The sequence below is a fragment of the Falco biarmicus genome, chromosome 9 (assembly GCF_023638135.1).
Source record: "Falco biarmicus isolate bFalBia1 chromosome 9, bFalBia1.pri, whole genome shotgun sequence".
NCBI lineage: Eukaryota > Metazoa > Chordata > Aves > Falconiformes > Falconidae > Falco > Falco biarmicus.
The window spans coordinates 30652170-30673798 of record NC_079296.1 but is presented as its reverse complement, the minus strand read 5'-3'; the positions used below and the strand labels follow the sequence as shown (position 1 = coordinate 30673798).

The 21629-nt window shown below is 40.4% G+C and overlaps 1 protein-coding gene across 5 annotated transcripts in view; it reads left to right on the top strand.

The window, feature by feature from the left end:
• PCGF5 (polycomb group ring finger 5) overlaps positions 1–21629 on the top strand; it is a 100491-nt gene that overhangs the window by 59021 nt on the left and 19841 nt on the right. For 4 of the 5 annotated variants that reach the window (XM_056351320.1, XM_056351319.1, XM_056351322.1 and 1 more), the window contains exons 3-6: positions 5725–6034; positions 15048–15144; positions 20186–20241; positions 20364–20423. In XM_056351320.1, the coding sequence (XP_056207295.1) occupies positions 5923–6034; positions 15048–15144; positions 20186–20241; positions 20364–20423 (325 nt within the window). In that variant the 5' untranslated portion in view covers positions 5725–5922. Of the gene's footprint in view, positions 1–5112; positions 5246–5724; positions 6035–15047; positions 15145–20185; positions 20242–20363; positions 20424–21629 lie in introns of those variants that run through there. The other variant, XM_056351321.1, reaches the window with a different exon arrangement.

Genomic DNA, 21629 nt, shown 5'->3' with positions numbered 1-21629 from the left:
CAGCTGATCACAGTTCACTGTTGGACACTAAAGTAACTGAATAGAGAATTTGGTCACTAATATTTTAGAAGTTTGTCCCACTTCCTCTGGGAAGTTTCTTGATATGTTTGTGTCTGATGCATGCAATCATGCCTATTAAAACTATTGTTCAAAACTGAAATACAAAACAGTGACAAAATAATAGAGGCAACACAAGGAAAATACTTTTAAAAAATATGTCCATCACACATAATTCTTAAATCTACAGCTTCTTTCAGCTGAATAATTTTATTTCTGCTGTGATAGATTGGTATTTTTAAATTTGCAATATCCCTGAAGACTGTAACCACAGTTCTTAAATCTGTTATTCACAGGGAGGTATGTCAAGCTGGTCACAAGATTTTCCCTCAGTGTGTTCAATGGTCAGCTAATAATATGTTCTAAACCAGCTATTTTTTCACTTCAATCTCTGCATACAAGGGGCTGAAGTTCAGTTGTCTCCTTCATCCTTGTGTCAATTTCTAGTCAATTTTATTTCACAGTTGTGATTTTTTTTCCTTGCAGTGACAATCTCCCTCTCCCACTGCTATGGCCCTGCTCCTTACATGTTTTCTGTTTCTCTAGCTGGAATGAGACAGTGTTACAGTGTGCCAAGGAAATGTTTAACAATACAGATCTGCTCATCTTTCCCTTAGTAGAGGCGCTAATTTGATTCGCTCTCCTTTACTAGCAGTCAATTATTATAAAACCTGTAGGAACTTCCTTTAAAAAATTCTTTTTAAAATTGGCTTCAAATTAGTTCAACAAAGTTGGAACACTTTGTGACACCATTTTACCTTACTCTTTAAATGTATCTTGAACGCATTTGTCCTGTTTACTTACTTGTCAATAGCATAATACAGATGTTAGCATTTTGCAACCTGCTTTGCTACTTTACTTTAGACTACAAAAGAAGAGTAAGCATAAAGAAATGCTATATTTATATCCCAGAGTGCTTAATATACAGCATCTTATACAGAGCTCAGTAGGGATGAAGAAAAACCCTCACTGTAGAAATGCAAAACCTCATTGCTTGTCATTTTCACAAATAAGAGATGGGGATAAGAGTAACTTAATTCCTATTGTTTCCTATCAAGTCCAGGACAGTCTTCACACTGAGCATAGTCATATTGTTTATACAATAAACAATGTTACTGCTCTTTGCCTAAAAAGCAAAGAAATATGATGCATGATCCCAAGATAATGGCAAAGACAGTAATAATGACAGTAAGAGTTAAGTTTACTTACTGCTAGTAAATTATTCATATAAATGGGAAAGTACCCAAGATGTAGCAAGGGCAATTCCAACTGGACCTAAGGGAAAAAATCCATGATGAGGATTGCCAAGGGTTGAGACAGGTTGCCCAGAGAGGCTGTAGAATTGCCATCATTGGATATATTCAAACTTTATTTAGATAAAGCCCTGAGCAATCTGATTTCATTTTAACATTAGACCTATTTTGAGTGGAAATTTAACACTGGAAATAAAAGATCCAAAAGTGGTTCTGTCTGGTCTATTTTTCATACCTGAGTAAATATGCAGTAATTTCAAATGATTTGCCAGCACTTTGACAGAAGTGACCTTACCTCTGTTCAGCACTGATGAGGCGACATCTGGAGTGCTGTGTCCAGTTCTGGGCATCTCAGTGCAAAAAATAAATGAAGTGAGTCCAGGACAGGGCCACAAAGATGATTAAGGGACTGGAGCATTGCTTGTATAAGGAGATGCTGAGAGTGCAGGAACTGCTCAGCTGGCAGAAAAGCAGGCGTTGGAGGGATCTTACCAGCATGTACAAATACTTGATGGGAGGGAATGAAGATGAGGAAGTCAAACTGTTCTCAGTAGTGCCCACTGACAGGACAAGGGATAATGGGCACAAACTGAAACATAGGAAATCCCATCTAATCACAAGGAGACATTTCTTTACTATGAGGGTGGGTAAAACTGAAACACATTGCCCAGAGAAGTGATGAAGTCCCCGTCTGTGGAGATATTCAAAACCCAACTGGACACAGTCCTGGACAACCTGTGTTAGCTGACCCTGCTTGAGCACAGGTGTTGGATTAGATGATTGCAGCAGGTCTCTTCCAATCTAAGCAATTCTGCAAAGTTTTCAAGATTTTGGAAGTCATTAAATGGCATTTCCATTAGATCCCTAGAGACTCAGTGCTCAGAGAAGGTGAATACTGTGGCTTCCCTTTAAATACCATTCAGATTGCTCCACAATGCCTATTAAGAAAAGAGGGATTTTCCCCCCCAGTATTTTCCTAGTCCAGGTGTGCCCCAGTAATTCTTCCATCTACAAAATAAAAGTAACTCTAAGGATAACTGCAGGGTAATTGGAGACTTGCCTAGAAAACCGACTCCGGTGTGGCTCTATAGGGGCTGTAAGGTTGTACTCATGTGGATCTACTTGCTGGATTAGAATTATTCGCTCATTTTAAATGCTACTGACAACTTGGCTGTATTGACAAATGTTTATTTTCTCTCTGGAATTTACTTGAGAACTGACATCAAACATTCGTATTTTTCAAAAATGTTGGAGCTGCGTCAAGTAAAATTAATTAAATGCTTAGAGTTCACAAGTTCTTACGTATCCTGGCTGTTCCTTTAAAAAGATACATTTTATTCATATTAAATGTAAAGAATTACTCTCACAGTAGATGATCCAGTAGTTCTTTGGCCATTTCAACAAAGTACTCATCTACTTTTGTAATGCTTAGAAAGCAGTCTTTCTTTTCTATGTGTTAGACAAGCTCATTTATGTAAAAAAGGATTTAGTTTTAAAAGAAAGAACTGTGTTAGAGGACAACTCTGAGAACTGCCAAGTACGAGTCGGTTAATAGGAAAGTCAGAAGTTTAAGAAACATGGAAAAATGATAGCAGCTGTATTTTCATCACAGACTTGAGGGCTATAATCACCCTCTCTGTCACACAACGTTTGCTGTCACTAATACATGATATATATTTACTCTGACTAGCTCAGTTTATTTTGTTAATTCATTTTGTCTCATAATACGAAAATGACCACCTTCTTTGATTCAAATCCTGTTATTTAACTGCTATAAGTAAATCAAAACGCTCACATTACTTAAAGGCCCTATATTTTTAAATGAACCTGTTGCATGCAATGCTAGGAGTTAACTACTTTTGGAATTGTAATTAATTCATAAGCATTTATTAACAATTTGCTTCCTCATGATTTAAAGTAGGAGTAAGTATTTAAGGATCTTTGTTATACTCGTTTCCTCTGAGGATGGAATGAGAGGTGCTTCTATAGTGCTGCTTATTTGTTCTGTATGTTGTGGTCTTGAAAGGTGCTGAATGCCTCAGCTTTGCGTTCAGTGAGAATTAAGGGCACTCAGCATCTCATACTAGCAGGGCCAAGCTCCTATGCTGCAGAGATGAGGCAAAAATTTGTCATGGTACACTGCCACTTACCTGGCATGGGACTGGTATTCCTCAAAAGAGGGACTTCAGTATGGCTTGTGGGGATATACTAGTTGTGTGTGTTTGCAAGTGTCACAACTGCTGTTCAGTTATTACCGTATGGGCTACACAGCATAATAAATTATGTAACTTGTGTTTTTAATGTGCTTGAATAGAACAGTGTGCATCCTTTATTATGTAAACATGAGCCTAGCTGATAAATTTGTTTAGAATTCATCACACCCCCCCAGTAGGGACACTGCGTAAATTATGCTTTGAAATTTCACTTGAAATCCAGTTTACAGGTCTTACCAGGCCCAGTCATTTTGAAACAACCAGGAAAGCATCAGCAGTCGCTTGTTTTAAATGCATGTATATAAGTTTAATAATGCTGTGTCATGCTTAGTCTACATTCAGGCAGAGCCACGCTCATGCTCATTCTGAAAAATGTCAACTTCTGCTAAACCAACAGAATGTGACTGCTAATGCAAATATTCCCATGAGGCATATATAGTCTATGCTGTCTACTTTATATATTAGAGTTTGGTGTTCTCTCACCTTTGACTTGGCAGCGTGCGCTTTATGGTATAATAATGCAAACAATGGTTAACAATAGAAGGTCAAAACCATCGAAATACAATGTTTTGTTAAACTATACCATGTGCTGCTTGGAAGGATTTTTAGCTTCACAGACTTTTGTTTGTGTTGTGGAGAAAGAATCTCATACAAGATGGATATTTTATCAGGAAAAACTATGTAGTTCTGTTGAATTACTGCATGCCAGGTTTATCATGCATTCACCACTGCACTGTAACTTTAACTGTAACAGTTTTTAATGCACCTGACTCAGCCTGGGAAATGAATTGATGTAAATTGAGATCTACTGGAGGGGAAATATTCCAGAAGTAGGAGTGGACGGTAGGAGCAGGCCTAAGTTATTAGAGCCTTCTGCCGTTGCAGTATGTACCCTGGGATGAGAGGGGAGACTGCACAGGAGGAGGGCTAGTGCAAAATGAGGGTCTGTTCCAAACGCAGAATGGAAAAGCAAAGACCTAGCAGTGGCAGTATTGCAGCAGATACTAAATGCCGCCCTGTGTTTCTGTTATCATAGTTAAAAGGAGCGCAAAAGAAAATTTTCTAAAGTAGTGCAATTGAAAAATACCATTAAGGCAACTTTAGTTTGATGGATAATTTCCTGGTCATACGGTGCATTTCTGTGGATAGCGGGAGCAAACAGCAGGTGCGTTGCACCACGGGGGCAGCTTTCACCGGGGCTTAACGGTTCGCTGGCCCACCGGTGCCGGCCCAGGGCAGCCCGTGCGGAACGCGTGTAGCTGCTTGCGGGCTCTGGGCCTGACGTGGCCCCTTGGCTTAGCGTGTCCTCTCGTGGGGTGGGAGGGCGGGTGGAAGTGTCACCCCTCCGCGGGCAGGAGATGAAGCTGCCCTCAAGGAACGGCCTAAGGGCCGAAGCGGGGCGAGCGCCGGGCCGGGGGCGCGGGCTGCGCGGCGGCCACTGCTGCGCTCACCTGCGGCCGGCAGCACCCCCGCCGCGCTGCCCCCCGCCCCGCTGCCCGGGGCCGCGCAGGGGCTCCCAGCCGCTCCCGCCCCGGAGCGGCGCTGCGGGCCGTGGCGCAGCAGGGCTCGGCCGGGGAGCAGCGCCTGCGCGCCCGTCCCGCCCGCCCGCTCTGGGACCGGCCGCGGCAGCCTGGCGGGGAGCGCAGGAGGGAGGGCTGGAGCGGGGGCAGGCGCACGCCGTTCCCCTTTCTCTTTCGGTGGGCGCCCGCCGGGCTGCGCCAGGTACGGCGGGGGCCGAGGCGGGGGCGGGAGGCGCCGCAGGTGCGGGGAGGCGGGGGCGGCCGCGAGTCGGGCGGGCGGCGGGGAGCGCCCGGGCAGCGCCGCGCCGCCCCGCCCGCCGCCCTCGCTTGCCGGCGGGCTCCCGGGACGGCGGGGAGCGCTCCTCCCCGCGGGGGCCTCCGAGGCCTGCGGGCCGGGGCGGGCGGCGGGGCGGCCGCGGAGCCCGCCGGGGCTGGGCAGCGGCCCGCACCTGTCACCGCCGCCCCGCACCTGTCACCGCCGCCCCGCGGCGCCCCGCAGCTGCTCCAGCGGCCCGAGCCGTCGGGCGGCCGCGCTGCTTCGGACCCCGGCCACGGGGCGCGCAGCCGCTCCTACGGGAATGTCACCCGCGTGCCCCTGCCAAGTTGATGGCGACGCTGGTCCGCCGGGGCATGTCGCCGTGCGGCCGGGTTTATGCTCCTCTCTTCCCGCGTGTGTTGCAGGTAGGAGAATGACTCGCCTGGCCCGGGAGCAGGAGTTATGAGCCATGTCCCTGTGAGACCTCCGGAGTTGGGAGCAAATGCCTGGAGAAGTCCAGCTGCACAGAGCAGCGCCACAGCTCCCGTGAACCGCGGGCACCGACGCCACTCAGACTCGCTCCTCTGGCCCCGAGCACTCTGCCAGCGTTTCCTACCCCACGAATGGCTACTCAGAGGAGGCACTTGGTGAAAGATTTCAATCCTCATATTACCTGCTATATCTGCAAAGGCTATCTCATCAAGCCAACCACAGTGACAGAGTGCCTCCATACCTGTAAGTAGTACTTTGCAAAGTATTTCCACTTCCTTGAAGCGTTAACATGTTTGACATGACTTCTGTCCCAGTTTTTGTTTACTGCTGAATTGTGGCGTGAAATGATACGTAGTTCCTGGTGGGGTTTCCTTGACACTGGTCTGCCATCTGACTTGTCTTGGGGGCACATCAACTGTGCTTAACACTTTGCAGGGTAAAGATACCCCTTTACTTTCCCCCAAGCTAGTGGTGATTGTGCTGGCTCTAGCACCGAACATGTATCACTGGTCTGGCTGATCACAAGTAAGATCGTTAGGTTGAGTGCGGTATTTTGATAACATAACTATGCCTTTGAAACTTAGGCCGATGTATCTGTTGGTGGTGTGCGTGATGCATACACCAGTTTGGTCAGTACTGGCTCACGGCTCTCTGTAATGTGTCCCACGGCACGATGCATAGAAGGACTTGAAAGCAAAACATTTATTTAGGGAGTTGATCTCTTTGAATGAAAGTGACTTGAGAAAAATTATTCAGGTTGTCTTATGCTCCTAATACTTCAAACGCATTGGTGTGTATGAATTATATTAAATGTATGAGTGATCCTGTCCAACTCAGTCAGTTCACTTCCACAAGCTAAGTTGCCTAACTACTTGATTTTTTAAAATTTTTTTTGTTTGTTTTTTACAGTTATTCCCAAGTAGAAGATAGTTTGCTTGAACTTTTTTGAGATTTGCTATCTTTCCAAATAAATTGTGAATTATTCTAATAGCAAGGGGAACTCTGTGTTTTCCACTAGATTCCCCATTTTTAAACCTTTAATAAATATCAGTTAAAAGCCTTGTCTTAGCATTTCCTGTCATTTCTGTGTAGCGTTGTTCATGCGGTTGTTATTGTCTTCACTGTTAATTGTTACATTATGATGTTACATCCCTGGTGTATCAAGCTCATAGAGAGTTAAAACATGTCATTCCTCTATGGTATTCATAGTACAAAGATAATATGGTTTGCCATTATAATAATTTAGGTTTTGAGAAGAAATAATGTTGACCTGACTTTTTCCAAGTCTAATATCATCTAAGGGTTATAATGTGTTTTGTGGTATTACTTTGCTGTTTTGGCTAAGTTGGTAAGGGAAGTTAAGTTCAGGAGGCACGAAGTTAAGCAGTGTCCTTATAAGAACTTGAAATAAAACAGGAGGGAGAGAGATGTTAGCTGTTATTAAATTATCCTTCCCTTTAAAGAAAATGGAAAAAATCCAGCATTGGTTAACTCTTTTATGGTGGAAGTTTAATGACAGTAGTAGCTTTTAAAAGGTTGGGGTGAGGGCAAAAAGGTGGCATCATAAATCAGCTCAGACTTAGGAATTTTTTTATTATTATTACGGTATCTTTCTGTTTAGATAGTTTATTTGTTTATTTACTTTCACTCCCATTACAAAAAAATAATGGCAGAAGGAGCGATTTTTTTCTCAGCAGCATCTGTTTCTTTTGTTCCCTTGTAGATTGTGAGCTCTTCACTGAGACAGCTCTGTTACTGCCTAGTCCCCAGATTAGGGCACATGAATTCAACTGAGCTGCCATATAGTTGCACAGGTCTCCTCCAAGAAAAGCTGCCATGTATCTGGGTCATTAAGCAGAACTGCAGGAAAGAAGGTGGTGTTTCTTTAAAGCAAAGTTTAGTTGCTAAAATGCAACGGTTACAATGATGGGAAGGAAAATGAAAAACTTCAAGTGGTGACATGGAAGTCTTTTGTCTGTAGAGGAAAAAGTGATCTGTATGCAGCAGAATTCAGGAAGATACCCTGATAAATTATTTTACACTTTGGCTTTTAGAAAATATTTAAACTTCTTATTTTCCCCCTGAAGTACAGGCATGGTTCTTCAGTCATATCCAAATAGTTACCACAAAATAAGATTTTGACTGTCCTTTGGTATTTGTCTTTTACTACTAATTGCCATAATTCAAAATAGTGTTGCACAAATGATCAAAAATTGTAGATATTGGTGGTTTAAGAAGCCGCATTAATTCATTAGGTTCTGGGAGTGCAGTGTATTACTCTGGACAAGGCAAAAAATGTGTGTTGACATAGATGTTCTCTAGTGATCATAGAGGAACTACTGTCATCAGTAGTAACCAAATCAGTTAGTGGTTAATTCACATCTTCTGTGTTGCTGAAAAATGTTAAGTAGTAAAGTTCTGCTCTGAGAAATGTGTGCCTTATTAAAAAGAGATGTTTCTGATGGGATTTTGGAAATGTTAGACAACTCCACCATTTACTGAGAAGAGTAAGTGCAACTTGGGCATCAGCAGTACAAAGTTTCCTATCTCTGTTGGGAAGGAAATGCTTATATTACTGCAAAATAATTATTCTGCAAATTCAGTACTTCATTTATCTTTTGCTATTTGCAACAGAATAGTTTTGTCTGATAAAGACAGACCTTTTTTTCTAGTGCATTACACAGTTGTCAAGGATGTTTAAGAACTACTGGTTGAAGCAGGCTAGATGTGAGGTAAAAGGTACGTCCCATCATCTGTCTCCTGAGTCACTCTGCTGTTTAGTACAGTGTGTACTTACAAAGCTTGGGAAATAAACTATCCTAAGGAACATTCTTTAATGTCTAAAGAAATATCAGACTGTTTACACAATCATAGAAATGTTGGTTGGAAGAGGCATCCAGAGGTTGTCGAGGCCAACTTCATGCATGAGTCAGGTTAGTTGCCAACACTATACCAGGTCAAAGCATGGCTCTGTGCAGATGAGTTACAAATTCCTAAGCATGGAGTCTCCACAGCCTCTCTCAGTAACCATGTCTGCTGCTATGCTATTTACCTCATGAAGAAGTTTTTCTGTATGTCCTACCAAACAACAACTTGTGACCATTGCTCCTTGTTGATACTATTTGACACTACCAGGAAGAGCTGGGCTCTGTCACTCCTGTAACTGCTATTCAAATGGTATAGGCTGTTACTAGATCACCTACAAGCCTCAACCATGATTTGCCTTTGGTCAATCAGTGTTGCCTATTCCTGATGGCATTTTTGTCCCTCATGTCGTTGGAAATTGGTTCCAAAGGTTGTGACATGATCTGCCATCTTTCCAGGGAGCTAGGTGGGACTGTTCAGCTGTAGTTACCTGGGCCATCTTTATTAAAGGTGGGCATAACACACTACCCTTTTCCAGTCTTCGAGCACCTCCTATAATCACCATTATTATGGTGATAAGCTTTCAGCTTAGTGAGTGTTACCTGGCCTACACATGTGAATACATCCAGCTTTTCTCAGAAGGCCCTAACCTGGGGCTTCCGGACTGCTGGTCGTCCCTGTCTTTCCCAAATCGTGCTGGTATGCATGGAAATCTGGGATCGGGCTCTGCCTGTGAATACCAAGGCAAGAAAGATATTGAGGACTTCAGACCTGTCTATATAATCTATTCTTAAGTTGTGTCTCTCATTCATTGACAGACCCTCATTTTGTCCCTCTTTCAGCTACTAGTCTACTTGCAGAATGCCTTTATGTCCCTCATCAGTTTTAGCAGTGGCTGGGCTTTGGCCTTCCTAATTCTGTCCCTAAGTGCCAGAGCAGTGATTTTATATCCTTTGGTTTCCCATCCTTTTTACCACTTCTAATATGCTCTGGTTTTGCATATTAATTAGGAAGATGGTGCGCTAAGCAGTTCTTCTGAAAAAAATTCTCTGTGCAGTGGGCTAGTTAGGTCTAAATAAATTGAGGTCTGAATAAATTTTCTTATTAAAAAAAAAAAAAGGGAAAAAAAAAAGAAAGAAAATGGCCAGCTCTCCTATGTAACTTTTTCTAATGATAGCCTCCTTAGGAAACCTGACTAGCAGTTGCTTAAACAAGCTGGAGTCTCATCTCCTGAAGTTCAGAATCTTAACTGCTGTTTAACTTGTATCCTTCCTCAAGATCCTGAGCTCAGTCATCCTGTGGTCACTGCAAGGCAAGCTGCCATCTACAGGTGTATTCATCACCAGTTTTCCCCTGTTTATAAACAGCAGATCAAGTGGTGTATTACTCCGAGTTGGTCTCTGTAGTATTTGCCTTAAGAAATTGTCAACCAATGCAGACTAGGAACTTTCAGAAATGTCCTTCCATGCAGGGAAATGACAAGAGATGTAATTTTCAATATCAAACCAATATTCTTGCAACCAGAGTGTTTTTCAGATTTTGCTAAAAACTTATTCTCTCACCAGGAGATCCCCAAAGAACTTTACTGCAGCAAAAATTTCCACCTTCAGGCAAGCAAGTTGAGCTGCTTTCATACTGCTGCTCCTGCAGAAGCTTCAGTCAGTGGCATGTAGCAGGTCTTAGTTTAGCAGATCCATCTTTATTTTTTTATTTTTCAGAAAGATTTCAACCCAGAAACTGTGTCTTGATCACCACATACTGGAATTATCTGTCTCTTTTAACAGAAGGGTATCCAGTCTGACTGTGTTTGGTAATTGTAATTAACAGTGAAATAGTCTCACATGTATAGTTTCTGAGAAGGGTAGTTAACTATATTAAAGTTTTCTGTCCTGTTTTTATGCACTTTCCCTAAAAGTAAGTGCTTTTAAGGCAGGTTTAAGGTAGCTAATTAAAGACTTCATTAAACATACCAAATGGCTTGTTACATCTCTGTGCCATCACAGAGATGAGTTTGATGTTCCGCTAGCTGTGCGTATTCTCTGCCCCTCCTTTGCTCACTGGATCAAAGAGTGATTAACTTTGAGAGAGGAGATCCATAGAAGAATTTGAAGGATGAGTTGACAAAGAACTTGTCCCACAATTAACTCATTAAACTTTCACTTGTTGAATACTTTGTTTTACAAAATGCATTATGAAATTTTATTTAGGTACCTTGTTAATCAGCATTTTAAAAATAACCTAGGAAGAGTCTTCTCATTGAACAATGTGTGTAGATATGCGTAAGATATGTACTTTTTATGTTTGCATGACATGAAGATCACATTCAGCATAGTCCTGACACTTGTGTCTGTATTTTTCAGCTGATTCCAAAGATCTGAAAGAATGTGTGAACCAGGTATCTCTGTATTGGAAAACATAGCATTATGTAGTATGTTATGGTTGCCATCCAGTTAGCTTGTGTCACACAAGTGCTTTTATCAGCTGTAGGAAGTCATCTTATGTGAGTTTAACTTTTATTGTGGCTCACCTGAAGTGTCATAGTACAACCATGAAATTCAGGACCTCGTTTCACTGGTGGTTGTAGCACATACCTCAAAATTCTGCAAACTGTGTACATGTCGGTTAAGCTCTTTACTTTTGCCTGTTTGCTGCCACACTGTGACCTACACTGCGAAAAGTGAAACCCTGTGATTTTTATTAATCTGTACTGGAAGTGTTAACGGGTTTTGGTTTGGTCTTCCCACCCTCTGCCCCAAGGTGGTGAATTAAATATATCTGTAATTTAATGGGATTTAAAGATTCCCTTATTCCCTCAATACTTAGACTTCATCCTGTTCTCTGAAACTTCAAAGTGATAAGGTTTCAAAACGTCCTGGTTTCAGCTGGGATAGAACTAATTTTCTTTTTAGTAGCTTCACTTAGTTAACCCATGACAGAAACATGTTCACTGTTTTATATTGAGAATAACAGAGGATGATTGTACCTATCATATCTGAAAATACTGGTTGATGATCCTACTCCTAGTAGGAATGTCACATACCATTTCATTATTCTTGAGTGCTAGAATTTACGTAGTGTATCCAGTTCTGGGCTCCCCAGTCCAAGAGAGACAGGGAACTACTGGACAGGGTTCAGAAGAGGGCCACAAAGATGATGAGGGGACTGGACCATCTCCCTTATGAGGAAAGGCTGGGAGAGCTGGGTCTCTTTAGCCTGGAGAAGACTGAGAGGGGATCTTACCCGTGTCTACAAATATCTTGAGGGTGAGTGTCAAAAGGGCAGGGCCAGGCTCTTTTCAGTGGTGCCCAGCGACAGGACAAGGGGCAGTGGGCACAAACTGCAACACGGGAAGTTCCACCTGAGTATGAGGAAAAACTTCTTTACTTTGGGGGTGACAGAGCCCTGGCACAGGTTGCCCAGAAAGGTTGTGGAGTCTCCTTCTCTGGAGACATTCAAAACCCACCTGGGCACAACTCTGTGCAACCTGCTTTAGGAGAATGTGCTTTAGCAGGGGGTGATCTCCAGGGGTCCATTCCAACCCTGCCCATTCTGAGAAAGACATGCTACCAGGATGGCCAATTTCAGAAAGAAAAGCTCACTTCATCCTAGCTTTCTCATGAACACTATCAGAATTTCGTATTAATTAAGTGTTGTTGCCCATTGGCTTTTTTCAGTTCAAGCATTGGAACAGGCTTCCAGGGAGGTGGTGGAATCACCATCCCTGGAGGCATTTAAAAAACACAAAAAACACATAGATGCTGTGCTTAGGGACGTGGTTTAGTGATGGACTTGACAGTCCTGGTTTAATAGTTGGACTTAAATCTCAAAGGTCTTTTCCAACCTAAGATGACGTGGTATGCTCATGATTTAGCTGGAGCCATTTTTGGGGGGGACAGCCTTCAGGACTACTGGTAGTATCAAAAAAAGTAAAAGTACAGTAATTGGAGTTTGAAGATAAGAACATTTTTGGAGAATATTACATGAAGTTTTTCAGCCAGCTAATGAAATTCTATCTGTGCTGGTGTCTGCTAACAATTCAGGTCTGGACAGTTGCAGGGTTTCTATTTGTTCTTTAGTATATGTTTTTACAAAGCATTATGTCCTACGGCAGTGCCTGTTCAAAGAGTCTTAACTTGTGGAAAGTATTGCTGCTGCTTCACCTGTGACTGAGACCCATTTGTGACACTTCCTGACCTCGGGACCAAACATGCACTGTGAACTATGCGGTCAGTTGCTCCCTGTGCTGCTTTGTATTTCAGGTGGGTGACAGAAGGATAGTTCAGGTAGTTTCAGGAGCTGGGATGTCTGAGGAGCTGCTGATCAGCTGAAGAATTCCACCTTGTGATGTTTGCCCCGGGCTGAACGTGTGTGGACACTAGGTCTTAAGAAAAGCTTTGAGCCAAGAACCTTCATATCTTTTCTATTTCAAGGATTACTTCTGTTGTTTTCAGTTCTAGAGGAGCTTCTCAGTCATATTAATGAGGAAAGTTTATAGAAATATTGACTACTTATGTTTTAGAAGTCAGACTTGTGCTTTAAGTGTGTTCTTAAATGCTCTGTTGAGCTGGCATGAGGGCTTCTGTGTGGGTGATGAAATTCTTTGTATTCTGTAAGTGCAGTAGCAAAATGTTTAGTTTTAGGAGTATTAATTATAAAAAGTATATAGAAAAGCGAAGAAACGCTGTAGGTATAAAACATCACATTTGTTGCTCTGTACTAGACGTCTTACCCAGTGGAAGTGTTAGGGGATGCATGCGCAAAAATCAATTAAGTCTAGTTTAACAAATGATAGAAGATCTGTGGTACGAGAAGAGTTCTGTGATTACAGGTTCTTGCATCTGTATGCCAGCACTAAATAACCCACAAGCTGTGGTTAAGAAAAACTTCACTCGTATCCTGAGGGCTGGACGGTGCTCGCATAGCATCAGCGTTCTCGCCTGTTTTGGAGTCCCCGTGTGCAGGGGACAGCGCTGCGCCCCACCTACTGAGCTCGTTTGGCAGGACTTGTGGGCTTCCTCAGCTCACTTTACCACATCATCGGAAAGCTGTCCTGCATCCAGCACTGCTAGAGCCATTCAGCTTGGGGAGAGCGCCAAGAGCCAGGGAGCTCTGAAGTCTGTCCATCAGACTTAAAGAGGAAAGTTCATTGTAATTTCAACCAAAGCTATGAAGTTAATGTCCTTAAGTCAGTGTTTTAAAGCAGCTGGAAAAAACAGCTACACGGAGGCTTAATGTGTGTGCGTTGTCAGTGTCACCTGATTTATAGTAACTCTTTTTGAGCATACTGAGGCAAAGGTAAATGCAGAGGCTTTGCTTGTTAGGTGACTTTTGTTAAATGAATTTCAAGATACCCTAAAGATTGTCATATAATTAGGATTTACCAGCTTGTTTAGAGGTACTCTTAGTTCTTTAGGTAATTGATGAAAGAAATTACAGTGTTTCAGCAGAAAGCATATTGCAATTGCAGCAGTCCATTTATTTTTTTCAGTCCATTTACTGATGAATTTGCAGTTCTCATTTCAGTTTAGGTGAAGTAATAATAAACAGAGGATAGAGTTTATCTCCTTCTAGAATATTGTAATGCAGTAATAATAGCAGGCATATTTATTCTCATCAGCTTGACTTCCATTTTCTTATTAATGGCAGTAAAATCTATAGTGTGCAATTAATCATTTGGAAGCAACAATTGTGTGACACCTTGTTTAATTTAATTTCAGTTTATTGGATTTTAAATTCACATAGTTGTTGTCTTGGGTTTGTTTATACTTGCTGTGGTCATGATCCTGATTTTTTCATTGTAAGATTCAAGTATTAAATGTTTACTGTAAATTCTGTCATTGCTTTTGAAGGCTCTGTGTCAAAAGGGAAACATAGCCACTGTGAACTTTTCTCTTACAATAAGTATTTACAACAGTATTTTCAGTTGCCAGTGACAGTGTTAGAAAGAAAATAATGTGCATAAGTCATTTTCAAATCATCTGAAATGATGATCGGCTCTCCTGGGGTAGTGCATGCTGGGCAGCTCTTTCTCAGAACGTGCTCTTTACATGTGCTGCATGGTATGGGTTTTGCATTTGTGCTCTTTACATGTGCTGCGTGGTATGGGTTTTGCATTTTATGGTGCTGGGAGAATTCCATATAGTAAAAATACGATGTACTTTAAAGCAGTGTTTGTCTGACCTGTGCCATTGAACTCTGTGTCTTAGCACAGCAGAACTAGCTATGTCTTTGAGGAACAGGAAGTGGATAAGATGCATTGTAATTATTTGCTTTAAAATAATAGTCTTATCATTGATGCATCAAGTAGTTAGCTGGTATCAGTAGATCATGCTCAAGTAATATTACTTAGAACTTCGTCTCAGTTGGTTTTTTTCTTTGTTTTGTCCGTCAGTTTGTAAGACTTGTATTGTTCAACACTTTGAAGACAGCAATGACTGTCCCAGGTGTGGCAACCAAGTGCATGAGACCAATCCACTAGAAATGTTAAGGTAAGATGACATTGCACATTTACTGAAATGGAAGAATAAACCAAAAAACCTTAATATTTTCCTCTTGAAGGGGGAGTGGGGGTGGAGGGAGAGAGAGAGCGCGCAACTGTGCTTGCCCATAGATGCTGTCAATTTCTCATCTCCCAATAAATTGTAAATTGGCTTTTTTCAGATACAATAAAAGGAGGAAAGATAAGGGGAAGACACAGAAAGACTGGGTATATCGTACAAATCAAATATTTTAGTACCTCTATTAAACAAAAATGAGCCAGATACCTTTTATTCTTTACATTAAATTAAATTCTAGAGTTTCTTTTTTCAAACCGTTTCGGGCTTTTCCAAACTGCATGCAACTTTCTGTGTTCTTAGAGCAATGTAGAAAATGAATCATGTAAGTAACTGAATGCTTTCCAGCGCATAGATCTACAAATCTGCTGAAATCTGCTGTCAGATTAATGAAGACGTGCATGAAAGAAAGTTTTGACACTAAAAATACCCTTTCTTGAGAGTTTGCCTTTTTTATTTCACAATAACGCACCATTTTTAAACAACCATTTTTTTCTGAAAATTCTGTATTCTCTTTTAGTGGTGTTATGTTGAAATAAAGGTGATAGCTATCCTACAAGTGTAGTACAGAGAAATCAAGAAATGTCATCATAAGTGGAAGAACTTCATGTTTTCCAAAAATGATGAAGCTGCTCCCTGCCCTCACTGCCAGCACTCCTTACACACCCACACCCGTACACACCCCCAGTGGTTTTGGTTTGTACCACTGTAGTGAACTTAGGAAGAAATATTCTTACATCAATGTTAAAATAAATCTTTACATCTGGAATTTTCTAGGGTTGGTATTATTTCCTAATGTCGTTGTGTTTGTTACAATTTGCCATGTTTTGCTTTGATTTTTGACTGGTATGTGTATGCTTTGCAATTCTATGTTTCAGTTATATACCAAGAGGATAGGTGAGAGATTAAGTTCAGCAGCTCTAAAGGGTGTTACTAGCTTAAGTCTTTATAATATTTTTTTTTTTTGGAAGGGTAGGGCTAAAAACATTTATGTAGATGTTTACCATAAGTATTTTTCTGATCTGTCAGTGTCAGAGGCACTGTGTCAGCCATAACAGAAGATGCTATACAGAGTGCATAAGGCTACTAATAAGCTGAAAACAAAGGCATTTTAGAAATATTTCTTTTATTCTGATAGGACCATTTCATAGGAGCTGGAAAATGCATCTTCTGAAACATCTAGTAAATGTTTAGTAAATTAATAGTATGTTTTAAGCAGGAAATGATAGACGGGTGAGAGAAGTTGAGACCACAAACCAGAAATGTTGGAAGAGCTATTTTCTCTGCTATTATTTCCTGAAACTCCTTTTAGAGTCATTGGGGGTTTACTTGCCCACAAACTGCATGTAGCTACTAGTTTGCTGGTTGTATTTTATGAAACAGTTTTAAACATTTGCTAAACTAATAATCAGAAGAGCACATGAGCAGTGTAAGGGAATTATCTTTTTTGGATTTTGCCTGCATATCTTAATATGTTTTATACTCTGACTGCAGAGACCAGCCCCATCATTGCTCAAGAATGCAGTCATTTTTTGAGAAATGGCGTTGAACACTCTAGACAGTATTTTTAACTGAGATTTTGAGATAAACTTATAAACTACTTTATAAACTCAGTTCTGAATAACTTCATAACTATGTGATGGTTTTTAGATGTGGGTTTTTTTCCAGCTGGCAGCACTTTGGGTCTGTTGAAACTATAAGCCTAAGTCTGAAATTCAACATTGACCTTTAAAATGAAAATCTAGGAGAAGTGTTAAATTCTAGAATTCCCTTTCCTGACATAGCACGATTCTGCATCATCAGTATTCAGTAGGGTCTGTGTTGGTTGTACCACGAAGGCAGGCTTCTTTTTTTCTTGGTATCATGCTTCTTTGGATGCAAGTTTTCTTGAGTGATAATCTTAATTTGCTTCACTTCAGATAATTAGCAATTATCAGAGAGTAGCTTTGTTCATATAACTCATTCAACATTATAGAAGATGTGAAAAAAGAAACTATAGGAAGCTGACATAAATGCTTGGTTCTTCTTTCTATACATTCTTATTTGGAGGTCGGAAGATGTGGGGGTGGAAAGAGGTATGTCTAAAATACTAATGTTTCAGCGTTAACAGGAAGTACCCTGTTAAATGACTGAGACCAACTTTGGAGTTACGTCAAGTAGTTTCATTCTGGAATAGGTTTGGTGCATATCACAGAAATACAAATCTTTGTTAGAGTGCTCATAGCATGGATAATAGGAACACTGTCACATGCATCTGGAATTGAGGCTCTTTTTATAATTTCCTATTTCTTTCCCTGTAGTTTAAGTTTAGTTTCCCTGTACTTAAAGATCAGATAAGTGTTATTTTTTTCTGGGTTTTTAAAGTACTGGTCAGTATCTACACTATAAGGATGAAATAGCTCTTTTTGTTTGGTTTTTGAAAGAAAATAGTCATTTATAGAATATGAAGACAGTTCTAGCTGCTAGCATTGTAAATATGCTAAGTACTGGTTTTCTTGCTATGTGAACATTACTGGTGACTTTTGTTTTGGGCTGTTGAAAATGAATTAGAAGTCCTAAATAGGAATTTTCAAAAATAGATGTAGAAAAAACAGCATGTATTATGCCATCCTGAGGAATGGTTAGTGGGATTTTGAATTAAGGTAGTGATGTTGTCTTTTGAAGTCTTTATTTCTTTTCTGTTAATGAGTGAGTTATGAAAATTGGAGCTTTCTTACAATGTGAAATTAATTCCATTTCCAAGACCGATCCCCAATGTCATGGTTTAGCCCTGGCTGGCAGCTAAGCACTGCACAGCTGCTTACTCACTCCCCCCACAGTGGGATAGGGGAAAGAATTTGAAGGGTAAAAGTGAGAAAACTCACATGGTTTGAGTTAAGAACAGTTTAATAGGTAAAGCAAAAGCTTCACATGCAAGCAAAGCAAAACAAGGAATTCATTCACCACATCCCACCGGCAGGCGGGTTTTCAGCCATCCCCAGGAGAGCCGGGCTCCATCACACGTAACAGTGACTCTGGAAGACAAACGCCATCACTCCGAATGTCCCCCTCCTCCCTTCTTCTTCCCCCAGCTTTATATACTGTGTATGATGTTCAGTAGCATGGGATATCCCTTTGGTCAGCTGGGGGCAGCTGTCCCAGCTGTGTCCCCTCCCGACTTCTCGTGCACCCCCAGCCCCTCGCTGGTGGGGTGGGTGAGGAGCAGAAAGGGCCTTGGCTCGGTGTGAGCGCTGCTCAGCAGTGACGAAAACATCCCTGTGTTACCAACAGTGTTTTCAGCACAAATCCAAAATGCAGCCCCATGCTAGCTACTATGAAGAAAATGAACTGTACCCCAGCCAAAACCAGCACACCCAAGTTTCCAGTGCTCTGCTGTGGGAACTTCACAGAAAGCAGTACCATCTGGTTGCATTGGATATTGACAGGAGAAGCTAGGAGAGATAATGGACCATTTGGAAAGGTAGATCTATACTAGCATCCATCAGAAGCTAAGTGCTCAGTCACCTATGGTTTTGGTTTCCTTTCTGTCTGTGCGAAAGTATTCTCTCTGCTTCTTTGCTTTAAGGGAGCTCTGTTTCACTTGTTTAAGATTTCTTTATTTCTTTATTTGGGAGTTTAATCCTTATAAAAAGAAGCAATTAAAAAATGGAATTCCAAAAAATTGGAACTAGTCACAGAACAAGGAGATTGGGTAATAGGTCTTAATTGTAAACTTTAAATTTCAAAAATCTGAAATGCTCGTGTATTTATTATAAGAAGGTAATTGTTATCTATTAAAATGGCTTTTAGGCATTCCTCAACAATAAAATCATTCAGTCGGCTTACAACTTTGCTGCTGCTAGTGAACAAAAGATAGAGAACAGTTGTATGTTTTGTAACGAGCCTATAGTGTATTATTAGTAACATGTACATATATACATGTGTGATAGAGAGGTATATCATTACTGAGATGAAAACTGAAGGCAATTGGAAATGTAACAAAGGCAATTATTGTATTGTAGCTTCTGACTGAATCTCAAGTTACTTAATTTCTCTGCCCATGTTACTTAGTACTTTGTTTTGTCATGGGTTTTTGTTTAGGCTGTGAACAGTGGGAGTTAAAGTTCACAAAAGAAGATGTAAAGGGCAGAGGAGAGAAAGGAAAAGGAAACAATGAGAGGGAGAGGAGTCTGAAGGATAAGTGAGACTGGGAGAGGAGGTGGAACTAAAAAGTAGATGACTAATTAAATGGATAGAAGAGGAGCTAAAATTCAGAGGAAAGGGAAGAAAAATATTTTAGCTTCATCAGCAAAGGTAGATGCACTGTGTCCCCCGGAAGGGACCGTAACATCTGTTTCTGGCACTGATACCACAACGTCAGAGGATATGCCTGAGCTGCATGGTGTCATCTGGTAGACAAACTCATGACAGATTTAAATAGTTTAAATGAATTATGTTGGGTACTAAGAACTGTCTAGCCAGAGCAGCATGGATGCTCTGTGGTCGTCTTTTTTCTTGCCAAGACTGGTTTGTGTGTGTTATAAAGAGTAGGGAATAGTCTGTTCAGTTTTTTGTAATAGCCTTATTACCAAAGCACTTGAACACTTAGCATGATAGTGGAATTTATAATTTTCATGCTTATTTCTCAAGACCTGGACCTTAAAATTGGATACTAAACAGAACAAACTGGAAAAACACAGTTGTTTTCATGTAACACAAATTAAAACAATGAAAATTTTAGAGTATGATATCTTTCCTCTTTTCCTTCGTTTTTGTCTTTATACATTAAAAAATAAATTCCTTGGTTATTTCTAAAAAAAATCCACTCAAGATGTGGTTGAGATAAGCTTTAATTCACTTGTCTCTCAAGCTAAAATCAATTGGTTTTTGCAAAGGTTGTATTAGCAGAAAAACGCAATTCATTTTATTCAAGAGTTTTTGTTATTTAAAGGCTAAAAATATTTTAAATGTGAAATGTATTTTTTCCCTTTGAAAGGCTGGATAACACCTTAGAGGAAATTATATTTAAGCTGGTGCCTGGACTTCGAGAACGTAAGTTTCTTATCGGGTTTTGGGTACCTCTTTGGGTTGATGGAGGGAATATGGCTATTTCTAATGATATACCTGTAATATTGATTTAAAAATTCACATTAATGTTCTTTGATGTTAACTAGAGGAACTGCAGCGAGAGATCGAATTTTGGAAGAAAAACAAACCTCAAGAAAATGGACAAGGTGATGATTCCCCTCCCTCCTCCCCCCCCCCCCCCCCCCCCCAAATGTTAGGTAACATTGCTTATTAAGCCCTGTTTCTTCAAACAGTTGTGCATGTACATTATTTTTACTGTGTTCAAAGATACTACAGAAACTCATAACAAATCTATGTAAATGTAGTCTGGGACTTCATGTGCTGCTGCTTATCTATTAACCAGTTGTTTTACAAACACTGGCTGTTTTGCCATTATTTTTATTTGCATTTGCCTTAGCTCTCACTTACAACACCCACTCATGCAATTTTCCACTTGAATTCTTAATTTTCTTAATACACCAAAATGCAGAAGTACTTGAGTTTTTTACAGATTATTTTCTGTTACTGAATTTGACCAGCTGTTAAGTAGGAGGTTGTCAAGAATTAGTTATGACAAGTAGTAAAACAGTTTTCCACACATGCTAAACAATTGTTTTATATAGATTCCAAAATGCCTTCTTTTTTTTTTTTTTTTTAAATTGACCCGTGAACTTTGAGAGCTCAGTATTGAGGTGCTAAGTGAGGATTACATCCAACTGGTTTTATGCCACTTCAGATTTGACATCAAGGTTTTGATACCACAGCCTTGATTTGGGCATTTTAAAGAATTTTTGAAAGGCTCTGCTAAGCTCAAGAAATAGCTATGTTTTAGCTATTATAGCAAGAAAGGATTGTTGTCAAGTAAACGTATTGCAATACTCCTCTGCCCGCAATTGTTTATAATATCTTCTTTTCAACTTTGTAATATCTCTATTGTCTCATGTTCTTTCTTGCTAGTTTCATTGATTTACATTTGGCATCCACAATAAGGGACAAGATTCTATCTATTATATAATTAAGAACTGCAGGACAGTTTAGATTAGATTATATCAGTTTACTACAACATACTGTGTAGTGTATACCTCTTGAGTTTTTAAAACACTTGGAAAATATTTTTATGGAATATAGATGTTTGTTGACTGTTTAGAAAACTATTTTCTGCTATATTCACAGATTAAAAAAACAACTTACATTTTGAAAATTTGTGCAAAAGAATGAGACTAACTTTAACCAATTTATTCTTCTGATTCTTACCTTCCTCCCATAATGTAATGGTAAACCTAATGGATGTTGGTCAGAAAGTGTAATGTGTGATTGTATTGTTTTGTGAATCAGAGGAAGGCTCTATAACTCTGAAAATGTATTTTTAAGTA